A 24,227-nucleotide genomic window follows, 5' to 3' on the forward strand; every position below is an offset into this window, starting at 1 on the left:
TGCTGCAGTGACTTCCCAGGGCTTTTGTGACGGTCACGCATATGAAATCCCTTTGAACAGCATACATTTTTCTGTAAATGCAGGCTGTTGTCATTACTTCTACAATTACAATATAAATGTCCAGTCGAGTCTGGATTGATTGAAGCCAGGGAAGGGAAGGGGAGGGAGAAGTAGACCAAATGATCTCTGATAGCTTCTGGGATCTTCCTTCAGTAAGAAGATCCAGCCAAGCGCAGTACACACCTGTAATCCCAGCATTTTGGGAGGCCGAGGTGGGCAGATGGCTTGGCGACATCACATCTCTACAAAAAAATACAAAAATCAGCTGGGCATGGTGGTGCGTACATACTTACAGTCCCAGCTACTTGGGAGGCTGAAGTGAGAGGATCACTTGAACTCAGGAGGTGGAGGCTGCAGTGAGACCCCATAAGAAGAGGGAGGGAGGGAGGGAAGGAAAGAAGGAAGGAGGAAGGAAGGAAGGAAGGAAGCGAGGAGGGGATCAAGGGAGCGAGGGAAGGAGGGAGGAAGGGAGGGAGATGGGTAGCAAGGGGAAAGGCAGCAGAGCTCCCTGATGATAGCACAGTCTGAGTCTCCTTCCTCTTCCCCTGGTGCCGATGTTGCTTCAGCTGAGCAGTGAGAGCCACGGGATGCAGCCGGAGCCGTGTCCTGCCCTGTATGGTTTTGCTGTTGTTCTGCAGCATGAGGTTGGGGATGGGAATAGCTTGCACCTGGAGTTCCTGGTCTGTGCCTTCCTTCTCAAGCCAGCTCCCAGGGTCTCGGATGTCCAAGGCAGAGTGGGGGTTGGAACAGGGCCGCTGTGCTGCACAACTTCAGGGGGCACAGTTCATAGGGAATGCAGTGTAGCTGTCCTGCTGGGGCGGTGCAGTGGCAGACTTCCTCCTGGCCAGCAGGGAGGAGGCACCCCTGCTTTGTTACTAAGCTCCATTTGTTCCTTGGTTCTGTAGGTTTTATTCTGTTACAGTGTCCAATGAAGTCAGCAGAAATGCGGATAATAATGAGACTGATGATGAGAGTAGTGAAGACCTCGTTATCCCCAGAGCACTCCATCATGTTTGGTTTTAGCATGCACTTAGAAGCAGTTATTTTATCAGCAAATGTTTACTGAGTGTGGCTGTGTGCCTGGCACTGTGCAGTCACTGAGGGGAGATGGGGCAGGAGAAGTGAGTCAGGGGACTCAGTGGATAAGCCATCTCAGACAGTAGCGGGTTAACTCCTTTCTTCGGCCTGTGCTTTTGATATCTGTCCCATGTTGTTGGGACCTGGAAGATGGGTGCTGTGCTTGTTATAGCTTTGCTAGAATTTCTAGGGGTTGGCAGGGTGGGGCTAGGAGTCATTTTGCTGTGGAAACTCGGGGTCACTTTCAGAAATGGAATCTGGGCATGCCCAATACAGCTCCTGACTCACCCCATGGCTGGTGGATTTGAGGGTGGGCCTGGGAGTTTCCAGTCTGTGTAGAGAAGGGGTGGTGGGAAGGGGATGCCCAGTCTCCCCTTTTGGAGCGCCTCGGGTCAGCGCTCCTTAGTGAGTTCGCTTCCCTACCTCCACCCGGCTGCCAGCCTGCTGTGGCTACGTGCTGCAGCTGGGCCCGCAGAACTTAAAATAGCAGCGTGAGCTGGCCGCTGGGCATGTGGGGAGCCCGCCTGAGGCCTGATGGGGCAGCCGCCTGGGTTTGGGGCTCTGCTGGCTTTAACCACTGGGGTAGAGTGTTTTCAGGGGTTTCTTCTAGGCCCAGAGCTGAAGAATGGGGAATGGGTGTAGCTGGGGTGCTGAGGGGAAGGGAAGGGCTTGTCCTTCCTAGACCTTTTAAGGGAATGTCTTGAACCTGACCTCAGAGCCTCCCACTGCAGAGCTCAGAGGCCTTCCGACTTGGTGTCCTGTTTGGCTTTAGCTCCGGCCCTTGGCACTTTACAGGGTTAGCCATGTAGGGTCCCGTTAGAGCGTAAATGAAGAGAGAAAATAAGGTGCAGAGTTGGGATGGAGGGTGCGGCCGTGCCAGGTCACAGGTGTCAGGGCCAGGGCAAGAATGCAGGTATCCTGAGTCCCAGCTGGGCAGGCATGGACCAAGGAGCTCCCTCACTCCCCAGCTGCCTGCTCTTGGGAAGCCAAGATGGCACCTAGGGGTTTGGCAGAGACCTTTTCCAGGCGTTCATTCATTCTTTCAAAAACACTTAACACCTGCTGGTGCCAAGCTCTGTTGGTAGCTTTGGGAATACAGCAGTAAGTGAAACAGAGCAGGAGAAGAGAGATGGAGTGTGCTGTGGGAGGTACCGTTTTGAATGGGGTGGTCAGGGAAGGCCTCATGGAGAAGATGACGTTTGAGTGGAGGTTTATAGGAGCTGAGAGAAGTGGCAATGCTGAGATCTAGGAGAAGAATGTTCTAGGCAGAGAGGACAGCTAATGTAAAGGCTCTAACGTAAGAAACAGCATCGAGTACAGTGTAGCTGGAGCGGAGTGAGTGGGCCAGGAGAGAGAGAGAGAGAGAGAGAGAGAGAGTGTGTGTATGTGTGTGTGCAAATTCTTCTAAGAACTTTGTCTTTTTTTCTGAGAGAGATGAGAAGCCATTTGGTGGTTTTGCACAGAGCGGTAGCATGGTCTGACTTGAGAGACAGGACCACTGTAGTGTAAGAGAGAATTTCAGTTCTGTTTTTCTTGTGGGAGCCCCAGGAGATCAGATAGAGGGCTGCCTCGTCCTTTCCCTATGACTCGTCCAGCCTCTGTTTCTACTCCCCAAGCCATGACCTGAGACTTTTATTCCTGGGGAGGAGGGGCAGGATGGTGCTGGATTTCTTGTCTCTGTCTGGAATTTCTTTTGGAGGGAGGAAGATGGGTTTGTTACAGTGGTTTGCCGGAGGCTACTTATACTGATTTTGAGAGCTGAATAGAAAGTAATTAGAATGTGTGCCTGCTGGTAGCTTGAAATTGGCCATTGGTTGGGAGTATTTACACCATGGCGTTGCCAAGCACTACAAATCAGGGCTTTTCCCCCGGAGAGCTGGTTGTTGAGCATCTACTTGCCCACCACTGGCTTGTTACCTCTACTCTAACCGTCCTGTGGTTTCGGGGGGCAGGGCCTCTGTTTTCTTTCACTTGACAAATCACCTGTGTTCACGCCGTGTGAAGTCAGAAAGAGCATGGGGGACACTGGATGTGGGTGATGAAGGTTGGGGTTGGTGGGGCAGTGGTGTGTTTTCCAGGAGTGACAGGGCTTGTCCCATGGTGTTGCGACGTGGGGCATCTCTGCTTTTCCTAGCTGGGTAATCCTAAATGCATGAACATCCTTTCAGCCTGCTTCCTTCCTTCCTCTGCCTCCCTTTGTGCATGTGGCCTGGGTATGTGTATGTCCAGGAGTGGCCAGCTTCATCCATAAAAGCAGGGCCCAGCACTGGACCCAGATAAGGCCGCTTGGTGTAAGGAAAGATCACCGTTTTGGAAGTCAGGAGACATAGGTTCCAGTCCCAGCTGTCCTAACCTGCTTAGACGGGTGCTCTCCTCTCTTTGGCCCTTCGTTCTCTCATTTATAAACTGGGACAACTTCCCTGCTTATCCTGCAGGGGTGTGGTGAGGATCAGATGTGACCATTAGTATGAGAGTCCCTTGAAAAAGCTGTAAGAGTCACAATGAACAGGCCTGTGCTGTGGTATTCAGGCACACAGGCCTCCCTCTCCTCTGTCCTCCTCCTGTTTGGTTGCCATGCAAGCCCAGCAGATACCCCTTCTCCAAGAAGCCCTTCCTGATGGGCCAGACCCTCCCTGGGCAGGTCCTCGGGACACTCCGAGGCTGAGCCACCCACTCCCACACATGCTCAGGGGCACTTCTCTTCCACCCTTTCATTTTATTGCTCTTCACCCAGATTCAGATGGAGCGTGTGCTCCATAGAGGCTAATGCTGCTTGGGAACATCTGTAGTGGCAAACTCAGGGTGGTGCACCTGTAGGCACTGGGGAACCCTGCAGGGATTGATTCATCAGTGTCGGTGTCCTTCGCTTTTATCAAGCTCCTGTGAAGTGTGATGGCCGGTGTGGTGTGTGGAGGTGAAAAGTTCTGAAGGCAAGTACCTCCTACTTGCTAAAGTAGTTTCCTAGACACCGCCTCATCTGTCCTTCATGATCACACTTAACCCCGTTTTACTGATGAGGAAACAGAAGCTTACTCATATTTATTCATTCATTCATTCATTACATGTCCTGCACTCAGGGAGCCAGTGTCTCCCCAGGTTCCACGGTGCTGGGGTGGCCCGCTCTGTGTCCTGCTAGGCTCCTGCAGCATGGCTATGCTTGCTGTGTACTCATCCTGCGGGAGGCAGACAGAGCGGCAAGGGGAATGTGCATTGGTGGAGGGATGGGGGCTGTGTCAGGGTGCTGGTCAGACCCAGGCCTGGGCGGTGGAGGAAGGGAGGGGGCAGCATCCGTGCCTGGGGTGTGTCCCTGCCGTGTCTGGCTGGTGGTGGCTTTGGGCTGGCATTTCCTCTGGTAGCAGCATGGGGGAGGGGAAGAGCAGGTGTGCCCTGGCGCCTGGCCTGGCTGGGATGTGGCAGTGCCTCTTGGGGCCGGAGCTTGGGGGATGAGTGACATGCAGCCACTCGGACACATCGGGCCTCATGGAGCCCAACCACATTCTCAGAACTCCAGGCCGGACATCTGAGCTCCCTGGTGGTTTCTGTAGATGGCCCGATCAGGTGGGTTACTCCAGAGAGGACACATGGTGGTGATCTACCAAGGTGAATACCTCTCAGTTAGGCTGAGGGCAGTGTTAGAGGGTGTCCGATACGTGAGCTGAGGTAAGTATGTGTGGCGAAGGTGGTGGTGAGGCTTTGGGGCTCTGTGCATTGTGGGAGGGACTCAGTTTCCCTTTAGATTTCCTGCACCATGTATGGAGCTGGGCTGGTTGCTGCAAGAGGAGCACAGGTGAGCCCTCCCCCCGGAGCTTCTAGTCTTGTACAGAGAAAAAGCATTTATGCAAATAATTGTGATGCAATGCAGAGTAAAATCAGTGTCCAAAAGAGAGGACCAGAACAAGAAGAATGCCTCTTCATTTTGGGGGATCTTTTGTGGAGGATGTGACATTTGAGATGAACCTTGAAACATCTCAAGGCAGAGCAGGATGGGGAGCCTTTGGAGGTGGAAGGCGTGTGTGCAGGCACAGGGTTGGGCTGTACCTTGAGGGGCTGGCGTTGCTGGAGGCGGAGGGCACAGGTCCGGGATTCGTGGGGAAGGCCGACAGAGTACTATGTAGAAGGGCCCTAGTGACAAGCTTGAGTATTTGTGTTTAAATCTCTGGGGATGTTTTTGAGCTGATGAGGGGCAGCATGGCATGTGCCAAGCTCTGCCTTGGGCCAGTACTAGTGGCATCATATGGCAGGGTGGCTAAGGAGGGAGCCAGTGCAAGGAGCCTGGTCAGGAGATTGGCAGACAGGAGGCCGTCATGAGGAAGGAGCTGTGGTGGGGATGCACATGGGTCTCTTGACTCCAGGGTCACGTGTGTGCTGTCTGTGTTCTGGTTGTGTGTTGAGGAGGGTACACATCATGTGTGACTGGGTTACAACAGGAACAGACCTGGGCTGGAGCAGCCTAAGAGCCTTTGAAAGCACCTTTTGGGACTGTAAGAGGTTTGGATGGCTGGATGGCTGATTGGAAAGTGAGGGTTGTGACCATTTTCACCTCAAATACCTTGAGATGAAAAGAAATGCCTCCAGGTTTCTGACCAGTTGGATGCCTTTAGGAGGCCTCCTTCAGTGGGAGGCACTTTGAATGACAGCCCCATAGCTGTGGGCCAGCCCGAGGGGGAGAGGGCAGAGAGACAGAATGAGACCACAGCCAGTGCTCCTGCCTTACTTTACAGAGCGGCTGATGGAGGTACAGAGACCACAAGTGACTTAATGCATTGCAGGACTGTGAGCCATCAGATACCCATTAGGGATGCCCAAATCTGCCCTTGCCACCCATCCAGACGCCTCTCACTCCATCAGCTAGAGTGGAACATGCACAGGCTCCCTCCCCTGGGGGCTGCAGAGCAGTGTGGAATCTGGGGCGCTGGTTCTTCATCTTCTTCACTTTAGAGCATCCCCAAGTATTGCTCACACACAGCCTTTTTCCACATCGGCTCTAGTACCAGCCCTGTAGAGGGAGAGTGGGCTGAGGGAGGCAGCAGGCAGCAGCTCCTGAAATCGGCAGAAGGGTCCCAGCTGCACAGTCAGGCTGGATGTGAGGTTACAGAGCGCTGTCCCAGCTGGCAAGTCAGCACCCTCCGTGGAGTGGTTTAGGAATATTGGATTTGCTGGGTCAGTACATTTCCACTGGTGCATGGCAGTAAGTCGCAGGCTTCATCACGCTTCCGTGTGCCCGGCCGCCTGCCTTATCTCATCCTCCCCGCAGCCACCTGCCTTCCTTGATAAGTACTAATAACAGATGCTTGCTTTCTTCTGTTTCCCAGGATCAGTGGGCTCAGCGTGTGCACGTGTGTATGCGCAGGTACATCTGTCTGTCCAGCAGGTACATCTGTCTGTCCAGCAGGTACATCTGTCTGTCCGGCACAGTGCTTCGCGCTCCAGGCCCTTTTGAGGGTCTGACAAGAATGCTGATTGGCCTTAGGATGAAAGATGGGCTGCTTTGGAACATCCCTGGAAAATGGGGCCTGACACCCCAAGTGGGTGGCTCTTTGTCCAGGCAGACCATCAGCCCTGTTCTTCTAGTGCCCAGTGTCTGCTGCCTGCTTTTACCTGGTAAACCTTCTCCAAGAGGAGATGACTGTCCTGCAGGAGTGGCTGCTCTTATTCTTTTTGTAAAGCTTCCCCTGCTCCAGGTGAAAGGTTTTTCCAGAGAGCTGCTTTCGCCTTAAGATGCACACCAAAGTTCTTCCTGTTGCTACTCCTGCGTTCAGTAGTGACTTCAGAGCACCAGCGTGCTAAACAAATTCCAAGTGTTTGGAAGACAAAGAGGAGGGACACAGTCCTTGTGTTCAAGGAGCTCACATTTTGGGGGTGAGGGAAGGTCAGAGAACAGGTGGCATCATGGCGGGATGAACTGTGTGTTACCGGTGTACCAAGGAGGCTTCCTGGAGGTGACAGCACCCTGATGCCAACTGGACTATGGATGTTAGCCATTCAGAGTGTGGGGGAAAAGGGGTTTCAGGAGGAGGGGGCAGCTAGTACAAAGGCCAGGAGATGAGGGGGAGTTCGATGTAGGTTCATTTTGGTGGGAGTATAGGCTGAGAAAGGTGTGAGATGGAGTTGCTGAGAGGAGTGGGTGGGGAAGGGCCTGTGCAGATTTTAACCTGGCATCCAGGCCATCTGTGCTCGGGCCCACCCTCCTTTCAGGCTCCGTTACAGTGGAGTGGGCGGGTGCCTCCCAAATGTCCTGGGCCCTCTGCTGTGCCCTGGCTCTGCTCAGCCGCCCCCTTGCCAGGGTGCTCTTCCCCTTCCCATGTGCCTGTCCAGTCCCATTTCAGAGGGTGCGAATTTCAGGGCTCCAAGCAACCTTAGAGAACCAACGAGTCCAGCCTGCTTGTTTTGTAGTTGAAGAGCCAGAGGTTGAGCAACTGGAGGCCACACAGGTCATCAGTGTCCCCAGGCTTTGTTCCTTAGGTGGTGCGAGGTGATCAGACACCTGGAAAGCCGGAAGCCCTCCCTGCTGGCGCTGCCTGCCTGGTGCACGCTCCCCCTTGGGCTCCTCTGCCTGTGTTCATCAGGTATTGATTGGGCCCCTAGTGTAGGTCAGGAGTAGTAGCAGGTACTGAGTGTAAAGCAGTGAGAAAGACAGATGCAGTCTCTGCCTCTCTGGGGTTCATGGTCTAGTAGAAGAATCAGACAGTAAAACTCTCACCCTAAGAAACATGGACTTTCCAGTGGTGGTGACTGCTATGAGAAAAAAACACGGCAAATGGTGGAGTAAGGAAGTGTATCGAAAGAAGGGGGGCTTTGACAGTGGGGGGCAGCCAGAAAACCAGAATAGACCTTCCTCAATAATTCGCAAGAGCTCAGGGGTGAGTAGATTGAAACCAGGCAGTGGGCGGGGGAAGAGCATCCAGGTAGAGGGAACAGCATGAGCGGAGGCTCTGAGGAGGGCAGAGCGTTGAGAGTTCATGGCTGTGGCTATAATGGGTGAGCTGAGAATGTTGGAAAGGGGCTGGAGAGAAAGGTCCGTTGTGCTGGCCCTTCAAGGCTGCTCTAAGGATTTGGACTGTACCAGAAAAGTGGAATAGCAAATACGCACACACACAGTTATAATCCAAGTAAGATGGGAAGCCATTGATAGGTTACAGTGGAGAGGCACACGAGTGGGAAGATTGCATTGGCTGCTTTCGGTGAATGGATGGGTGCAGGAGGGAATGGGGGGCTCTGGGGCTGCCGCAGAACCCCAGGTGAGCCATGAAGCAGGGCTGGACAAGGGTGGGGCCGGGGAGGCTGCCAGGTGGAGGGAGGCTCTGTGGCTTGGACTTGTGTTTGCTTGCAGGTGGGAGCAAGTGACAGCCAGGAGCCAAGGATGAGTCTGGGGCTTCTGGCGTAAGCAGTGGGATGCTGAACCTGAACTTCAGCTGTGTGTTGAGAAGGGGCGGAGAGTGCCAGGGAACACGTCTGGGGCGAGGTCAGTCCCTCCTGGAGCTGTCTGTGAGACAGCCAGGGAGATGACAGGTCAGGACCAGGCATGTGTTCAGGTGTGTCGCCAGCATGCAGATGGCCCTGGAATGGAGGAGATGGTCAAATACGGGGAAGTTGGGCAGAAGAGAAGCGGGCTCAGAACTGAGGGCCTCCCTGAGGAGGAGAAGGAGCAGCCAGTACTTACCCTTTGAATTTCGGACACACCACGTTAGGTATTGATGGCGTTTTGTTCTGTGTTCAGCTGCACTGTAGCGAGACAGGAACTGGGTCCATGTTGACTCTAATAAGTATTGTTAGGAATGATAATAGTGCCTCCATCCACTGAACAGCTTCTAGGTTCCTTTGTAACCTTTGATCCCTATTTTTATACATAGTGCTTGGGAAGGTGCATATATTTTCATTTTCTAGCTGAAGAAATGGGAGATATGGAGCAGTTAAGTGGTCATTCTAGGTCATCTAGCAGTTGGGTAACTCACTGTAGGTGGGATTTGGACACAGATGCATCTAGTCCCAAGGCCCGGGGTGTCCCCTTTTGTTATTTTACTAGAGTTTTGTTCTCTGGTTGAGCTGGATGGTTGTATGGACAGGGGTCATGGAAGGCCTCTGAGCCTGGCTGACCCACAGTCACCAGGGTATGTGGTGGGAGCTGATTTTGGGGACAATGGGAGGGAGGCTGGCTCTGTGACAGTCCACGCCTCCTGCCTGGCTCCTCATGGTCCAGAAGCCACATTGCTGTAGCTGGTCTACAGCTGTGCCCGCTTCCTCGGAGCTAAGCTAACTGATCTGTCCGAAGGCCCCCGTAGTAGTGAGCCGTGCGCCCACCTGTCATGGGTGGAGTGCACACACAGCCATGGGCCTCTACATGGCTATGTTTTCCGGTAGCCAGGAGTGGCCTCTGACGAGGGTCGACCACAGCTGGGGGGCAGCTTTGCTCTTGGACTTTGAGAGGTGACATGCAACACTAGGGAATTTGTAAGAGTTCACCAGAGACTCGGGGGTGGGGCAGCAGTGCTCCTGAGCACCTCCACGAGGCTCAGCCCACTCCCATTGGGCAGAGGTCGAGAGGCTGCCCGCACCCTGCCTTGCTCCTGTCTTTCTTCTGCCTCAGACCTTTCCCACTCTTCCTCTGCAGTGGCTCTCTGGATCCATACATTTGTTCATCTGTCCGTCCGTCTGTCTGTGAAATAGCTGACCACACGGCATTTGCACGCTTATCTGTAGCTGGGTGTTTCAGCTCATCAGGTTCAGATGCCCTTGGATGGTCTGCTTTCCAGGAACAATTTCATAGATTTCTGGCTTGGGTCCCATCCTTCAGTTAATGAACTCAGGGCTGTCAGGCTGTCCTTGAGAGCTCAAGACTTAGGGATGCTGGTCTTCCTTTCCCCTCTGTCCTCTAGCACTTTCCAAGTACCTGCTGTGGGGTGGTCACTGACAGGCACTGGGGGATGGTGTGAAATGACCCAGACACAGCCTCTGCCTTCGTTTAGAAGCCCAGTGACCAGAGCAGTGGCAGGTGGGCAAACTGTAGTTGCAGTCTGAACAAAGGGCCGAGAAGGAGGGAGGAGCAGACCTTTCTCCAGAGAGGGAGGTACTCTGGCAACCCTTTGTGTCCCTCTGTCTGTGAACTTTCCCACTGAAGCCAAACCCTGCTTGATTTTTTTCTTTTATTTTCTTTTTTGAGATAGGGTCTCGCTCTGTCACTCAAACAAAGTGTGGTGGCACAGTCTTGGCTCACTGCAGCTTCGACCTCCTGGTCTCAAGCGATTCTCCTGCCTCAGCCTTCTGAGTAGCTGGGGCTACAGGTGCATGCCACCACACCCAGCTAATTTTTGTATTTTTTTGTAGAGATAGGGTCTCACTATATTGCCCAGGTTTGTCTCGAACTCCTAGGATCAAGCGATTCACCTGCCTTGGCCTCCCAAAATGTTGGGATTACAGGTATGAGCAACCATGCTTGGTGTTTCTTTTCTTTTCTTTACTGGTCTCAGAAACTTAAAAAAAAAAAAAAAAGATTAAAAACAAGTAACAGTACCATTCCTTCTTTTCTGCCCCAACCCTTTTTCACCGTCATTGCTACTGTCCTTCCTGGATCGTGGTCAAGTACGTTAACACCTGATTTCCTAGCTGTTTAATTTCCATGGCAGAGGAGAGCCGCTGTCCCTGCACCCACCCCAGCATCACGTAGGCCCTCTGCTAGGGACGTCTCCATTGTTCTCTTTTGGGACGGTTGCTAAATGGTTTGCTCAGCAACGAAAGCATTTTCTATACAGCTGAAGAAGATCCCAAATTTGGAGTTTAAAAATTGCGGGGAGGTGAGCAGCTCTCCCTTCTAAAGTGGAGCCTGTCTCACATGCTCTTTTGGGTGGCAGGCACCACTTTGTGTCCAACCTGAACCCTGGCTTTGTGGGATGCTGCCTTGTTTGAGGCTTAAAGGCACAGGGTGCCTCATAAGCTGTACCTTGTGTCAAATGTGGGAATATTCAGCATGGGCCAGAAAGGGGCTCTGGGCTGGCCCATTGGCTCTGATTGTGTATGGGTGAGGGAGAGACCAAAGACTAAGCCCCATCTCATGCTGCCAGCCTGAGGAATTCACAGAGAGGCAGGGAGAGCTTGGCATTTACTCCAAAGCTCACATCTCCCCAGTTGCCAGCCAGCAGAGATGTGGCATGTTGATTTCATGTATTCACTTTTCTTCTTCCCCTCTGAGAATGCTGTACTTGCTTCACTCTTCTTGTTTTAAAAAAAAAAAAAAAAAAAAAGGAAAGTGAAGTCAGGCTGCCTTGTTCACATAATCAGAGAGCCCCTGAAGGGCATCCTGCACCTGCCAGCTCGTCTGGGTGTGGCAAGCTGAGAAGGCCTGGGAGCTGGCAGCGGGGTGGTGTCTCACAGTACCATTTCTGATTGTCCCTTCTGTACCCCAAACCTAAAGAGTTGAGGCAGCCATAGCCACTGGCCTTCTCACCTCTTGCCTCTCCTTCATCCTGATGCCAGTGCCAGGCCCAGCCTCCTAGGGCACCAGTTAATCATGGGACTCACTGCTTGGGACACTGCAGGATGCAGCCCAGACTTTTCATGAGCCATGCATCACAGGGTAGCTCACTTTGACCTCCAAGCACCTTCTCCTGCTTGTCAGGCCTGTCCCCTCGCTGCCTCCGAAAGGTACCACACTCACACCTTTCTAGGGAGGCCGCCTACTTCAGAGAGCCCTTCTGCAAGGAGAGGCCAAGGGACAGCTTGGTGCTCGTCCTGCCATGGTCTGTGCTCTGTGCATCACTCTGCTTTTGGATGCACTCTGTGCATCACTCAGCTGCAGTCCTGAGTGGGGGCAGCAGGTGGGTTGCTTCAGCTAGATCCCGAGCTCCTTGAGATTGTGTCACTCAGCTTTGTGTCTTCTGTGGGTCCTTGTTGTGCATCCTCCCACCTTGAACAAGCCAGCACCAATGGATGGTTTGCTCATGGCGAGAGAGGGAGGAGGAGGGATGTGTTCCCAGAGCTGCCTTCCTGAGGCTGCTCTACCACCTGCCTCTCCCCACACCAGCTTCCTTCTTCCAGCCCTGTGTCAGGTAACCGAAGGACATCTGGGTGATGACTCGCCTTTCTCATTAGCAGTCCAGGGGCACTGCCCCTTACTCAGGGTCCTTTTATCTAATGACCTCACACCAGGACATGGCATTTCACGTTTCTCATTGTGCTTTAAGAGTCTGTTAGCCTGGAAGAGTCTCAAGGGCAGAAACTATGTTTAGAGTCCAAGAGAGTGTGGAGCATGGGAAGTGAAATCAGTTTTCTGTAAAATGGGGGTAATAGCCTATACCTATCTTACAGGGTTGTCATGAAGAGTGAGTGAGTTACTTTGTGGGAAGCTTGGTCCCTGGGGTATATAAGGACTTATACATCAAAGTTGCTTTTGTGATTCTGATGACGAAGTTGCGTCCCCTGATAGGACTTCACTGCAGCTTTGCTCAGGGACTGACAGGTGTGACTTCAGTGCCCTTCTGACAAGTGTGACCAGAGGGAGCAGAACAGCTGCATTCAGCTTCCTCTTCCTCTCTTACCTGCCTGTTGTTTCTCCCCTGCCTGCTGGGGAACCACCCCCTCACCAACTCCAAGGCCCTCGAACTTCTGAGCAAGTGGCTAGTAGCACAAATTCATTTATAATCAGAATTGAAGGTGGACCGATCCAGGGACAATGAGGAAACTATTCTGCCTGGACAAGGCGTGAGCTGGGGAGAAGAGATGTAAAAGGGTTAGGAAGTAGAGCAGGCCAGCCTGGGAGGGCCCTCCATGACATCAGGTCCCCACCTGAGTCTGGTAAGATCAGCCCCTCTGATTCGTTCAGTCTCATGTCCTCAGACTTTTCTGACATCCACCAGCTCACTTTATGCTTGTAACACCTCCAGGGGGTAGGCTCTTTTAATCCCATGTTAAAGAGGAGGAAATGGGAGCTCAGAAAGGCAAACTGCCTTGCTCTTGATCACACAGCTAAAAAGAGCTCAAAGTGAAAAACAGGTCTCTTGACTCCCGGTCCAGCTGGTAAATGATCCATCTGTGCATCAAAGAAGTAATATTGTGAGCCATCGGCCCTGCAGGAGTGGCCCGGTGAGGCTGCAGAGGACAGAAGGCATTAGCCATGCCAGTCAGGTGGCCCTGGTGCTACATACATCAGGAGGTGACTAGACATCTGCCCCTTCATCTGCAGACAGCATCGGTGGGACTGCTGTGCCAAACCCAGAGAGAGTAGCTGCTGGTGGCCGTAATACACACTAGGTTTTATTGCTGGGCTCCCCATCTGAGTTGGGAAGGGGCTCTGCAGGTTTCTTTAAAGTAGGGGAGCTGTACTCAGAAGGGGAAAGCTCTCAGCTCTAGGAGGCAGGCCTGCCAGGGAGCCAGTGAAGCAGCAGGCTCACTAGCACAGGTCACCACCAGCACACATCATCACAACAGCTCTGTGATGAGGGTCTGAAAGTCCCTCTGGCTGGAATTAATGTTCCCCTCACACCATGGCCATGCCTGTTGTGGTAGCTGTGTCTGCCCATCTGTGCTGCCTTGGTGATTAATGCCCTCCTGTCTTCCTAACTGGATTGTGGCTGCCTGAAGGGCAGGGAGCCCCACTTCTCGTATCTGTTTCTTCAAGGGCCTGGCCCAGGGCTTAGCACACAGCTCTAGCTGTGACATAAGTACCTGCTGGGATCCTGAGAGGACTTTTCACACCCACAGCCCCAGGTAGGGCATGAATTCTTCCATCCAGTCATCCCTATCGAGCGCCCCCCAGAGGCCAAGCCCAGTGTTAGGGGCTGGAGTTACAGAATCTGGAAAAATGTGGCTCCTGCCCTCGAGTGCTGTCAGCATCCTCTTCCTGAGGGACTGCAAGGGTAGCAGAAAAGAGAGGTGGGCTCTACACCCGCACGTCTTCTAATCATCATTTGCAAAGTGTGGTGCCCCGGTCGGCAATGCAGACTTCTGCACCAGCCCAAGGGAGGCCGCCCAGTTTCAGTGTTTTACGGTAGGATGTTCCCAAGACCCGAGCGAAAGCATTCCTCCTGCTGTTTCTTTGACTTTACGGGAGAGCACCCAGACGGTGGCCAGGGGCACCCCTACATCATTGTTGGCACAGGCGGGGTGAGGAAGGGCAAGGCAGGGCCCCGCTTTGTCCACCTGCTCCTGTCAGCCTGGCCGGGGTTCCAGCCGCTGCAGCGTCCCAACCGAGAACGCGGGGGCAGGGGTTCGCGCAGCTGCAGGAGCCTGGCAGAGCCGCGAGTGTGCGCGCCCGTGCGTGCGCGCCGAGGGGGAGGGGAGGGCGGCGAGCACCTCGCGGAGGCCCCCAGCGGTTTCCGATACCTTGCGCCTCCCCTGCGGTCCCTTCTCCCTGTGCACCCTAGCCGGCCCCACGTGTGTAAAGGCATGGGGTGTGTGTGTGAGAGAGAGTGAGTGTGTGGAGGTCTATCCGGGAGGCCGCAAGCCCTGGCCGGACAGGTCCCCACGTGCTTAGGGGGCGGCGGCCAGCTCGACGGTGGCTGCGCTTCTGTCCAGCTCCAGTCTTTCTCCCCAGACCTTTCCTCTGGCTTGCTCGGGCCTTGGGTACCTGCAGCCATCCACCTCCTCTCGCCGCTCCCTTGCTCGGGTCAAAGAGACCAGCGCTTTCCGTTGAAGGTTTTGGTTCACCGCCCCAGGCTGCAGAGCCCTTGACATTTAGCGAGGGCTCGCGGCGCACTTGTTTAGGCACATAGCAGAACGCTAATCCCATTAAAGATAGTGTGTCATTGGGGAGGGGGTGGCTCCCCAGCGGGGCCGGGAAGGCCTCGCGCCCATTGGTCGAATGCAAAGCAGGGGGCGGGGCTGAGGGCCGGGGAGGGGGCTCCAGGCGATTTCAGAGTCGAGTGTCTGGGCCGGGGCTGGGATTTCGCAGGGAAAGCCCAGCGGTTGCAGCTGCGGCGGATCCCTCGGCACTGCCTGCCGTGCTCCGGGCAGCCCAAGGCCGGTGGCAGCTCCCCCAAGTCGCAGAACGAGAGGAGGCGGAGCGCCGGCCAAGTGGTGGGGGCTCAGCGCTGGGGCTGGGCTGGGCTGGGAGAGGTGTGCCTAGGGTGCCTGGATCCCGGTGCCCTTCTGTCTCGCGTGGAGCGGCCGGAGGCGAGCGGACGCCCTGGAAAGAGAAATCAAATTGCAGCCTCCCCAAATACGCTGAGTTACGCGAGCGAGCCGGTTCCCGGGGATCCTTCGCTAGCGCGCACAGAGCGGCGCCGCACCGCAGAGCCCTCCTGGGCCCGCCGGCCAGGAGCGGGGCGCCGTCTGAGAGGCAGCGGCCGGTGGTCGCGGGGTTCTACCGTGAGTGCGCCCCGGTGCAGAGAGGGGGCGTGCAAGGCTCCTCCGGCCCGCCCGCAGCCCGCGCCCGACTTGGGCGCCCCCTCCGTCCCATTCTGGGAGCGATGCCCCCCGCCCCTCGCGCCCCCCGGGAACGCCGCGAGCATGGAGAAGTCGAGTAGCGAGGATTCTTCGATCCACCGGAGTCCATCTTTGGACAGCAAGGACTCGGACTTTGCCAAGCCGTCCACCTCCGGCCGCCCGTTCGGCCGCGGCTTCACGGCCGGCGCCTTCTACGGCACCGCGGGCTCCCGGGGCCAGAGCCGCGCCGAGGCCGGCGTTAAGACCGACAAGTACAATGCACCCAAAGGCAGCAAGTATGTGGTGTTTTACCTGGACCTGTCCTTTGTGTTCCTCCTAGAATTTAAGAAGTGCAACATGGCCAGGGGCTGCCTCTGCTGCTTGAAGTACATGATGTTCCTCTTCAATTTGATATTCTGGGTAAGTCCTTCCATTTCTCTCTCCCTTTGCCCTCTTCCCCCTCCTCTTTGCTTACCATAGCGCGAAAACCCTCTCCCTCCTCGGTGCTGCATTGCTCTGTTCTCCGCACAGTGGTAAGTGTGCTTTTTAAAGAATTGCCCCCGCCCCCCTTTCATGCACCTTTCTCTTCCTTTCTCCCTCTCTTTGGTGGCTGAATGGGGGCTCCAGCTTGCCTGCCTTCCAGGAGAGATTTGCTGGACTCCTAGGAGGCTTGCAAAGTTTGGCACCACCTCGTTCCCCTACAAGAAAACCCATGCTGGAAGTGCCTCCCACTGGGCAGCCTGCAGTAATGGCTGTGGGTCAGATTTTTTAACAGCTGTGAGCCTGAGCTGGAGAGAGGCACAGTGAGAATGTCTTTCTGAGTTTCTTGTATTCCTCCTGAATGCACAAGAGTACAATCTGCAGCATTTTATGGGAGTGGGTTGGAGGAGGGGGGGTATAACAGCCACATCTCACTTCTTTCAGTGAATCCCAGGAAAAAGAGGAGGAGCCCCTGTCCCAAGCCGATAGACCTGCTTGCTAGCCCTCAGATATGCCCCCGGCTTGGAGTCTGGGTGGGAAAGGAGGGGGCATGCTGCCATCGGGTGGCTGGCTGCTGCTTTTGAGGGACTGCAGTGGACTGGGCAGGGAGCTGGCCAGCCACGTGCTCCCAGGTTCTGGGAGCCCCAGTGACCGGAAGGGACAAAGGGAGATACGCAGGGTGCCCCTGTCCTTGGTGAGAGGCACTTTTCTAGAGAAGGTATGAATGGGTAGGGCAGCTGGGAATTGTTCTCTGTCCTCTGTGTGACTCTGGAGGCTGTGCGCACATACATGCACGTGCATAAGAAATACTGGTTAGGAAAATATGAAAAGTTCCTAAATTCATTTTGAATTGTTCCTTTATCCCAACTGCCATCTCTGCCTTTCTTCACCCAAGCCCTGACATAGCACAGATGTTTGGCTCTGCCCCGGAGTCTGTCCTGCCCACTGGAGGCTGTCAGCTGCCCGTGGTCCGGGAGGAGCATTGGGGGCAGAAGGTCATTCAGAGTGAAGTTGGGAAGAAACAGTTGTGCCGAAGAGGCGTTCGTTCAGCTTTTGTGTGGAGTGGTCCACATGAGCTGAAAAACTTTTTAGGGTGGGGGTGTGCATGGAGGGGTTAACTGTCCCCATAGGATGGCAGGCGCAGGGCTGGGAGGAAAGAAGACTGGGCTCTAGTCTTGGTTCTGCATTAGCTTCTTGTGTCACCTTGGGCCAATCACTTGGTCCCGGAAGTACTGGCCTTCCTTTCCAGTCCAACAGGGCTGTCGTGATGACTTCCCTCACTGTCCTCATCTCACTAGTTACATGCCATCTAGGGTGTGGGGCAGGTATCCTCATCTTCTCTCTTGGGGAGAGAAGCCCCTCCTGCACCTGGGGCTTGGGTTTCTTTTCCAAGGAGACTGGTCTGAGATAACTTGAGTTGGATTCCTCCAGTTGTCACTGTGGGCTGGGCCCTCCAGCCACCTCGTGAGGCTGTTACCTGTCATATGCCTGGAGTTTTCTGGAAGCTGGGGCAGGTGGTCTCATTTCTTTTTCTGGTGGTGAGCACCCCTGGAATGTCCCTGGATGCCTTGTGGGCAGGTACCTCCTGATCCTGTGATCCATCTGCCAGCATCTGTCAGCCACGTACTGGTGTGTGCCTCTCTGATGCCTTTGGACTCACAGATCTGTCCTTTTCATTCTTCACAGCTGCTTCCGTCCCTGTCCTTTTTCGTAGTCTCAACTTAACCTTTCTGTTTCACCCCACCCTGCCTATAGTAAGCCTTCTTAGGAAGACCCTGGGGCCTGTAACCTCACTCAGCTACGCTCTCTCCTCCCCACCCCCACCCTGCCACCTGCTGGCTGGATTTGGTATAACTGCCTGAGGTGCCTTTCTTCTCCAGGATGGACCCAATGTGGTTTGGGGACCTCCTTACGGGCTAGTATAGTGATCTGTACCCTGTGCATAGTAGGCCCTCATTATATGTCTGTGAGTGAATGCCTGAAGGGCCAGAGCTGTAAATCCATGTGTTGTTATGTGGGGGTGATTCCCGAGTTCCACTTGCTGGGGAAGAGAAGTTAGATCTCACGCTTCCCTCTGATAAAGGCTCTCCTAGCGCTGCAGCTGTGGGATGACAAGCGATTCTTCCCGTCTACCCTTAAAAGCTTGGCAGAGGTTAATAGGCTAGTTGGTGAAATAGTTTCTCTTTATGGTTGATAGCGAGGGAACTTGCTGTCTCTTCCTAATTAGAAGGTTCCGATTACACTCCCTTACCAGGCAAGGAGTTGTTCTCTCCTGCGTTCAGACTTTTGTGATTACTTAATATTTTCAGAATTCCCATGACATGCTATAAGCTGGGAAAAATAGAATCTCAAAGATACACTTCTTGTATGCCAGTAGCAAATGAGATGATGAACTAAGACAGACCTTAGGTTAGATGGGGAGTGTAGCAGAACAGACGTGCGTGCTTGTGTGTAAGCGTGTTTGCCACTGTGTGTTTTGGGAGGTGGAGGAGCGGGTGAGCCAGGGTGTCGGCCAGGATTTGGGGGTGGTGGGGCACTGTGCTCCACTCAGGATGAAGACTTCCTGCAGGCTGGTGCTTGACCTGGTACTGGGGAAGGAGGAGAGGAAAGAGCTGAATGAGAAGAGAAAACCTCAAACGCAGGTGGGATGTTGACAAGTCAGGGTCCCTGGGAGGCCTCTGCTGCTGTCTTGTGCAGGGGGCCAGGGGGCGCATGCAGGGTGGGTCAAGTCCAGCCCTCTGGGACCGGGAGCAATTGTTAGGAATTCTGTAGCATTAACTTAGAATCTTTCGGCTCAGATCCAAAAAGGAGGCTTTTCTGAAGCATTAGAGTTGAACCTGAGGCCTGCAATCAATAGATAGAGCTCTTTCCATAGATCCCGGAGCCTACCTGGTATTTCTCCAAACTCAACCGCTGCTGCCACACCCCCCTGCCTCTGAGTGCTTGGGAGGATTCCCACGTGGAGGAGAGGTGCAGCTGTTGTATGCCGCAACCCCTCCTGGGCCTGCCTGGTTCCTTACCACTGGGTGGAGCTTCTAGGGTACTAGTATTGCGGAGGGCTGGGTGACATCACTGGGGGCAGGCTGGGAGGTGGAGCCATGCAGCCCATGGTCGCCCTCCTCATTAAGCAAAGGGCAGGTGCCTTACAGGCTGCTGGGCGCCTGCTTGCTGGTGGGGGCCCAGGTCTGCTCCTGACACTGCGACTTCAACCAGACAGTTCTAGTCATGTTGGCAGCCCAGTGCACTGTGGGAATCTGGGGCCTCCAGGAGGGCAGCAAGGTGAGGGTGGAGGAGAGGGAGTCCATGGTCACTTCTGAGTCCCCTCTCCTGTTTGTCTTCTGCATCTCCTGCCCCGACTCTCAGGGCTAAAGGCGATGATGGCTTCTTAGTGGGTAGGGAATAGGAGGCTTGAACTGGGACAAGAGTTTCCCCATACTGAGGGTCCTGTTCCCCAATAAGTACACCCACCCAGGAGATGGTTCTCCTGGCAGTAGAAACCATCTGGGCATTTTCCTCAGTCAGCGCCATGCCTGGGTCCTTCCAGGACCATCTGGTAGAATACTCCAAGTAGAGATTAAATGATTCTAAGCCCCTCCCAGAGGGCAAAGGAGGCTCAGAGCTTCAAACTGTGAGTAGAGAAGAGAGTATAGGGGTGGGCTGGAAAAGGGACCTCTGAATGCTGGGGTCAGGTGCCCCCTTCCTGGGTGCCCCCTTCCAAGCTCTTCCCAACCTAAATCAAGTTCCTGTCTCATATGGAGGGGTCGGGGCGGGGCGGGGCTGGGGCTGCTGGCATAATTGCTACTCAGGATAATGGTCACTTCTCACGCTTGCCAGCAGAGCTGTCCCATCATTTTAAATTATGGCTGGCAGAGCAGTGACATTCTGGCCCATTGGAAAGCCTATTCCTTGTGGATCGCTCCGTTAATGAAGGCTAATTAGCTGAGGAGGCCGTGCTCCGCCAGCCTGCTGGAGCAGGGGAAAGGTTGGCGAAGGGTGGCCCCGGGTGGAGTGCTGATGGGGCCCTGATTAAACTCCCTTAATTGAGGTCAGGCCCCTCGGATGCTCGCTGCCTTTGGGTGCAGGCAGCATGGTCGGGCTTTCCGTCGGCATTGCTGGCACATGCTCAGTACTGGTTCGGCCATGTCATGAGTGCCTCTGGGGACTCGGGCTGGGGTCTGTGCACGGTCAGTGTCGGGTGTCCCGGAGTGTCATAAGGAGTCTGGGTGCCTTCTGTCTGAGAACAGAAGTAGTGAGTGGGAGGGAGCTCAGGTTCAGACCTGGCCTCGCCTGGCCTCTCCAGGCAGAGGAGACACAGGCTAACCTGGGCAGCAAGAGGCACTTAGGGCCTCCCCAGACTGCTCAGGTGTGAGGGCTTCAGGCTTTCTTCCTAGAGGGCTGCAGCAAGGAGATCTTCAGGGTGGGTCAGGCCTGCCTCTGCTGGGGGCGTGGGGGGACAGGTGTGGGGCCTGGCAGATACCCTGAGACCCCTGGAATGTGGCCGTGAGGGAATGCCAGCTCTGTGTTCACTTCCTTTCCACAGCATTAAAAATTAAACTTCCTTGTCTTAATATCTATTTTTAAATCTTGTCAGAGCCAGCATTGGTGTCAATCAGGAGGGGGTAGGGAGGAGGCGGGTAGAGAAGAGAAAGTCCCAGTTTAAACAGGGTAAGCAGCCCTCTCTAGTGTGGGGAGATGGCCACTGAGCCCTCTGCCCTTGTCCATGAAAAGCACAGAAGACACCCTCTGGCCTCTTCCCCAAATGGAGAGGCCTTGGCCTCCCTTGCTCCTACCTCCATGTGCCTGGCTGCCCTTGGCTGAACTTGGTGGCAGGCTCTGTGGCCTGAGGCCTTCTGTGGCTTCTCAGGGTGTTGGGGTCCCAATTGAGTCCATTCACTCATGCCACAGCTATTTACTGAATGCCCGCCCCGTGCACAGGAGCCTCCAGTTGGGGAGAACAGGAGCTGACTGGGCTCGCACAGGGCAGATCAGTTTTCTCGTGCCAGGAAGTCGTGGAATCGGGAGGTCATCTGGCTCGTCCTGCACTGAGCATTTGAACACAGGGATGCCAAAGGAGAGGTGAGAGCATTCTAGGGTGAGGCAGCAGCAGGCCTGCACCCAGAGCCCTGGTGGCCTGACTTGTCCTTTCTGCCCCTCTGCGCCCACGTGACTACTTTCTGACTTGCCTGCTCTAAAGTGTTTATTCCCATCGCAAAGAGAGGTGAGGAAAAAAAGAGCCTTCCTTTTTTTTTTTTTCCCCCTTAGTTTGCAAAAAAGAATTTGTGAATCCTGTGGCCTGTTTTTTTCCACTGAAAGGGCCGGTGGATGCTCTGTGGCTAGTTGAGCACCTGCTGTAATCCAGGCTCTTGAGCTGCTCAGAGTTGTGTGGAGAAGTCAGACACATAAGCAGATAATCACAGTTCTGAGCAGTAGCTGCTTAATAGAGCTCCTTAACGGAGTAATTAATACTGCTTAATAAAGACAAGACATAGAGATAACAGGGTAGAGCGAGGGACACCTGGGTTTTGAAGGATGAATAGGAGTTTGCTGATTAGATGAGACTCGGGGGTGCAGGGCAGGGAGAAGGGAAGGAAGAGAGAACACATTCATCCAGAGCCTATGCCAGGGGAGAGCTAGCAGCCCAAGGGGGAGGCCGCACCTCCCGGACACATGAAATGGGCCGAAGCCAGAGAAACAAAGGGTCATGCCAGCCTGGGTGGCACCCTTCAGGAGCAGCTTCTGGGGGTGGAGAGTTTGGAGTGGGTTCCGAGGTTGGGGGGCGCTAGCCTGTACGAAGGTGTGCAGCAATGCCCGGGGATGCTCTTCAGTGGTTTTCAGGGCTCCTAGGACAGGGCTGTTTTGTTTTTCTGGCAGAGACCACCGTGACAGGTCTTGCTGTGTCACTCGGGCGCAAGCTGTCGCTGTAGGTAATCCAGCTTTAGAGAGATGCCTCCGTTTTCTCCCCCTTTCCGGCCTCTCCTTTCCAGCTGTGATATGCCCGTTTATTTGGTTCCAGTTAGGAAGCTTTGAAGCCGAGCTAAACCCATCGGGCAGAGTTAAGTCTTCTGAGCCAGCTTTGTCCCTGCTCACATTTGAAAGCTAATCTGCCAGCAGAAGGGGTGGGGGGTTGGGGTCCGATCCTGGCGGGATGTTAAAAATGGCATGCAGTCAGGCGGGGGAGCAGCACAAGGTCAAGATGTGGCTTCTGTCTCAACTCTTACCTAACTAGCCGTGGGACTCCAGGGGAGATCGGAAACCTCTTCTCGCTTACTGAGTCCCTGGTTTGATTCAAACGGGGTCTACCTCCTCTCCTGCGTGCCCCAGCAAACTTTGAAGGCTCCCAGGAGAACCGGAGAAACCCTTGGGCAGGGAAGGCTGCAGGGTCTCAAATCTCCTTTGCAGTGGCTAGCTTACTGCATCAGGACCACGCAGGGAGACCTGTTTTTAGTGGCTGGAGGGAGTGAGTGACTGGCCAAAGAGAAGAAGAGGGCCCTGCTTTCAGGAAGGTTTCTTTCCACTCCAGGGGTTCTTCACTAGGGCGGACGTTCACGTCAGCCCAGCAGCTTTTACATGGACGGAGCCCCTCCTGAGCGGGCACCTCCAGAAGTGAGGGCTCTGTTTTGAAGGCGATCCTTAACCTCTTGGTATCTGGATTTCCTCACCTCGGACAATAGCGCGTCTCGTACAGGGTGATGCTGAACCCTGCGGGAGGTGCTGTGTGCATGATGCAGGTCTGCTGCTCAGCAGGCTGCCTGGTGTCTCGGACTTCACGCACAGGAGCTGTGGTTAGTATCACTGTGGTTCCACAGTGAGAGGGTATGAATAGGAAGTTAGGTGCCCACGGGCTGGAGCGTGGACCACTGGGATGACAATGCCAGTCCTGGGAGGAGCCCCAGGTGTCTCTTGGGCTGGGGATTGTTCTGAATGTCTTTGGGCCTTCGGGGTATATGGGAGAATTGGGGCAGCCGGGAGGGCCAGCGAGGTTTGTTGGAATGAAAGGTATAGATAGGTGAGAGGCGGTGGAGGAGGATGTGGTCTCTGACCCCGAGGCCTGTAGCTGCACCTGCCACATTCTACACTCGCCGCCGGGCCTCCCAGAAGGGGCAGCCCCACATCCTTCTCCTGCCTCCCTTTGTCCTAGGGGTGATGAGTGGGTCCTGGATCCAGCCAGCTGGGCTGGTGGTCACTGTGGGGACCCCATGGGCCCTTTGGTGAATGTTGGACTCTGCTGGGCAGCTTGGCTTGTGACCTGGGCTGACCAGGACACATAACACAGAGCTCCAGGTCCAGGTAACTTTCTCTGCCACAAACACTATCACCTAAAATAAGTGACAATTGCAAAATACGTCATATGTAAATTCATGTACTTAAAAAAGTCATAAGCCAAACCTCTACCCAGTGCCTAGCTTCTGAAATAGAGTACTTTCTATACCCATGAGCCTCCGTGACCCCCCGTTTCTCCCCAAGAGAGCACCATGCTCCTTGAATCTTATGTGACGCATACTCCACATATATCAGCATTCGTAAGCATTACATCATTTAGTTTGGCTGATTTTTAAACTTCTGATAAACAGAATAATTCTGAATGTACTTTTAAAAATTCAGCGTTATGTTTCTGGATTCATGCACATTGACAGTTGTGGCCAGAGTGCACACCTTTTCACTGGTGTCGTATTTCACTACATGAACATGCTTCAGTCTATTCTTCTGGTGATGAACATTTGAGTTATTTCCTCTTTTTTTCTAAACAACACTTCTGTAAACATTCTTGTATAAGTTTTCTGTTGTACACGTGCAAGCATTTCTTTCGGACAGTGCTTCTGGAAGTATCTGTGGTGCAGGACCATCTTTTAAGTTTCCAGTTCTCAGAGGTGGTCCTGCTGCAAGTGACTAGGACACAGCTCAGAGCACATGTGACTCACCTGACGAGCTCAGCCATACCTGAAGGAGTCAGCTGATGGTGCGCTGGGATGTTCTGGCAATGTCAGATTGCTGGAAAAAGTTTCTAAGCCTGAAGCATTTCCATGGACCACACTTGGAGGAGCACGGCTCTAGATAGACAGAAGGAGTGTCATGGCACCGTGGAGCTTCAGGACATGTACATGCCACCTTTCCTAGATAATGCCAGATTGTTTTCCAGTGAGGATGGATCAGTAGCCATTTCCACCAGTGGAAAGTCAATGAGAAATGATTTTTGGCATTCTCCTCCAGTACAGTGGTTATAAAAAGCTACATTATAATGGTTTTAATTTGCATTTCTT

At 54.1% G+C, this 24,227-nt stretch overlaps 1 protein-coding gene across 5 annotated transcripts in view; it reads left to right on the forward strand.

Moving 5' to 3' along the window:
- The window catches only part of TSPAN9 (tetraspanin 9), a 203,105-nt gene that overhangs the window by 106,108 nt on the left and 72,770 nt on the right, over positions 1-24,227 (forward strand). For 3 of the 5 annotated variants that reach the window (XM_039461665.2, XM_039461664.2, XM_074403396.1), the window contains one exon: positions 15,830-15,909. The exons of 1 other annotated variant lie outside the window; for it this stretch is intronic. In XM_039461665.2, the coding sequence (XP_039317599.1) occupies positions 15,847-15,909 (63 nt within the window). In that variant the 5' untranslated portion in view covers positions 15,830-15,846. Of the gene's footprint in view, positions 1-14,986; positions 15,910-24,227 lie in introns of those variants that run through there. One more of the 5 variants, XM_074403393.1, reaches the window with a different exon arrangement.

Source organism: Saimiri boliviensis, chromosome 7 (assembly GCF_048565385.1).
Source record: "Saimiri boliviensis isolate mSaiBol1 chromosome 7, mSaiBol1.pri, whole genome shotgun sequence".
In the NCBI taxonomy this organism is placed as follows: domain Eukaryota; kingdom Metazoa; phylum Chordata; class Mammalia; order Primates; family Cebidae; genus Saimiri; species Saimiri boliviensis.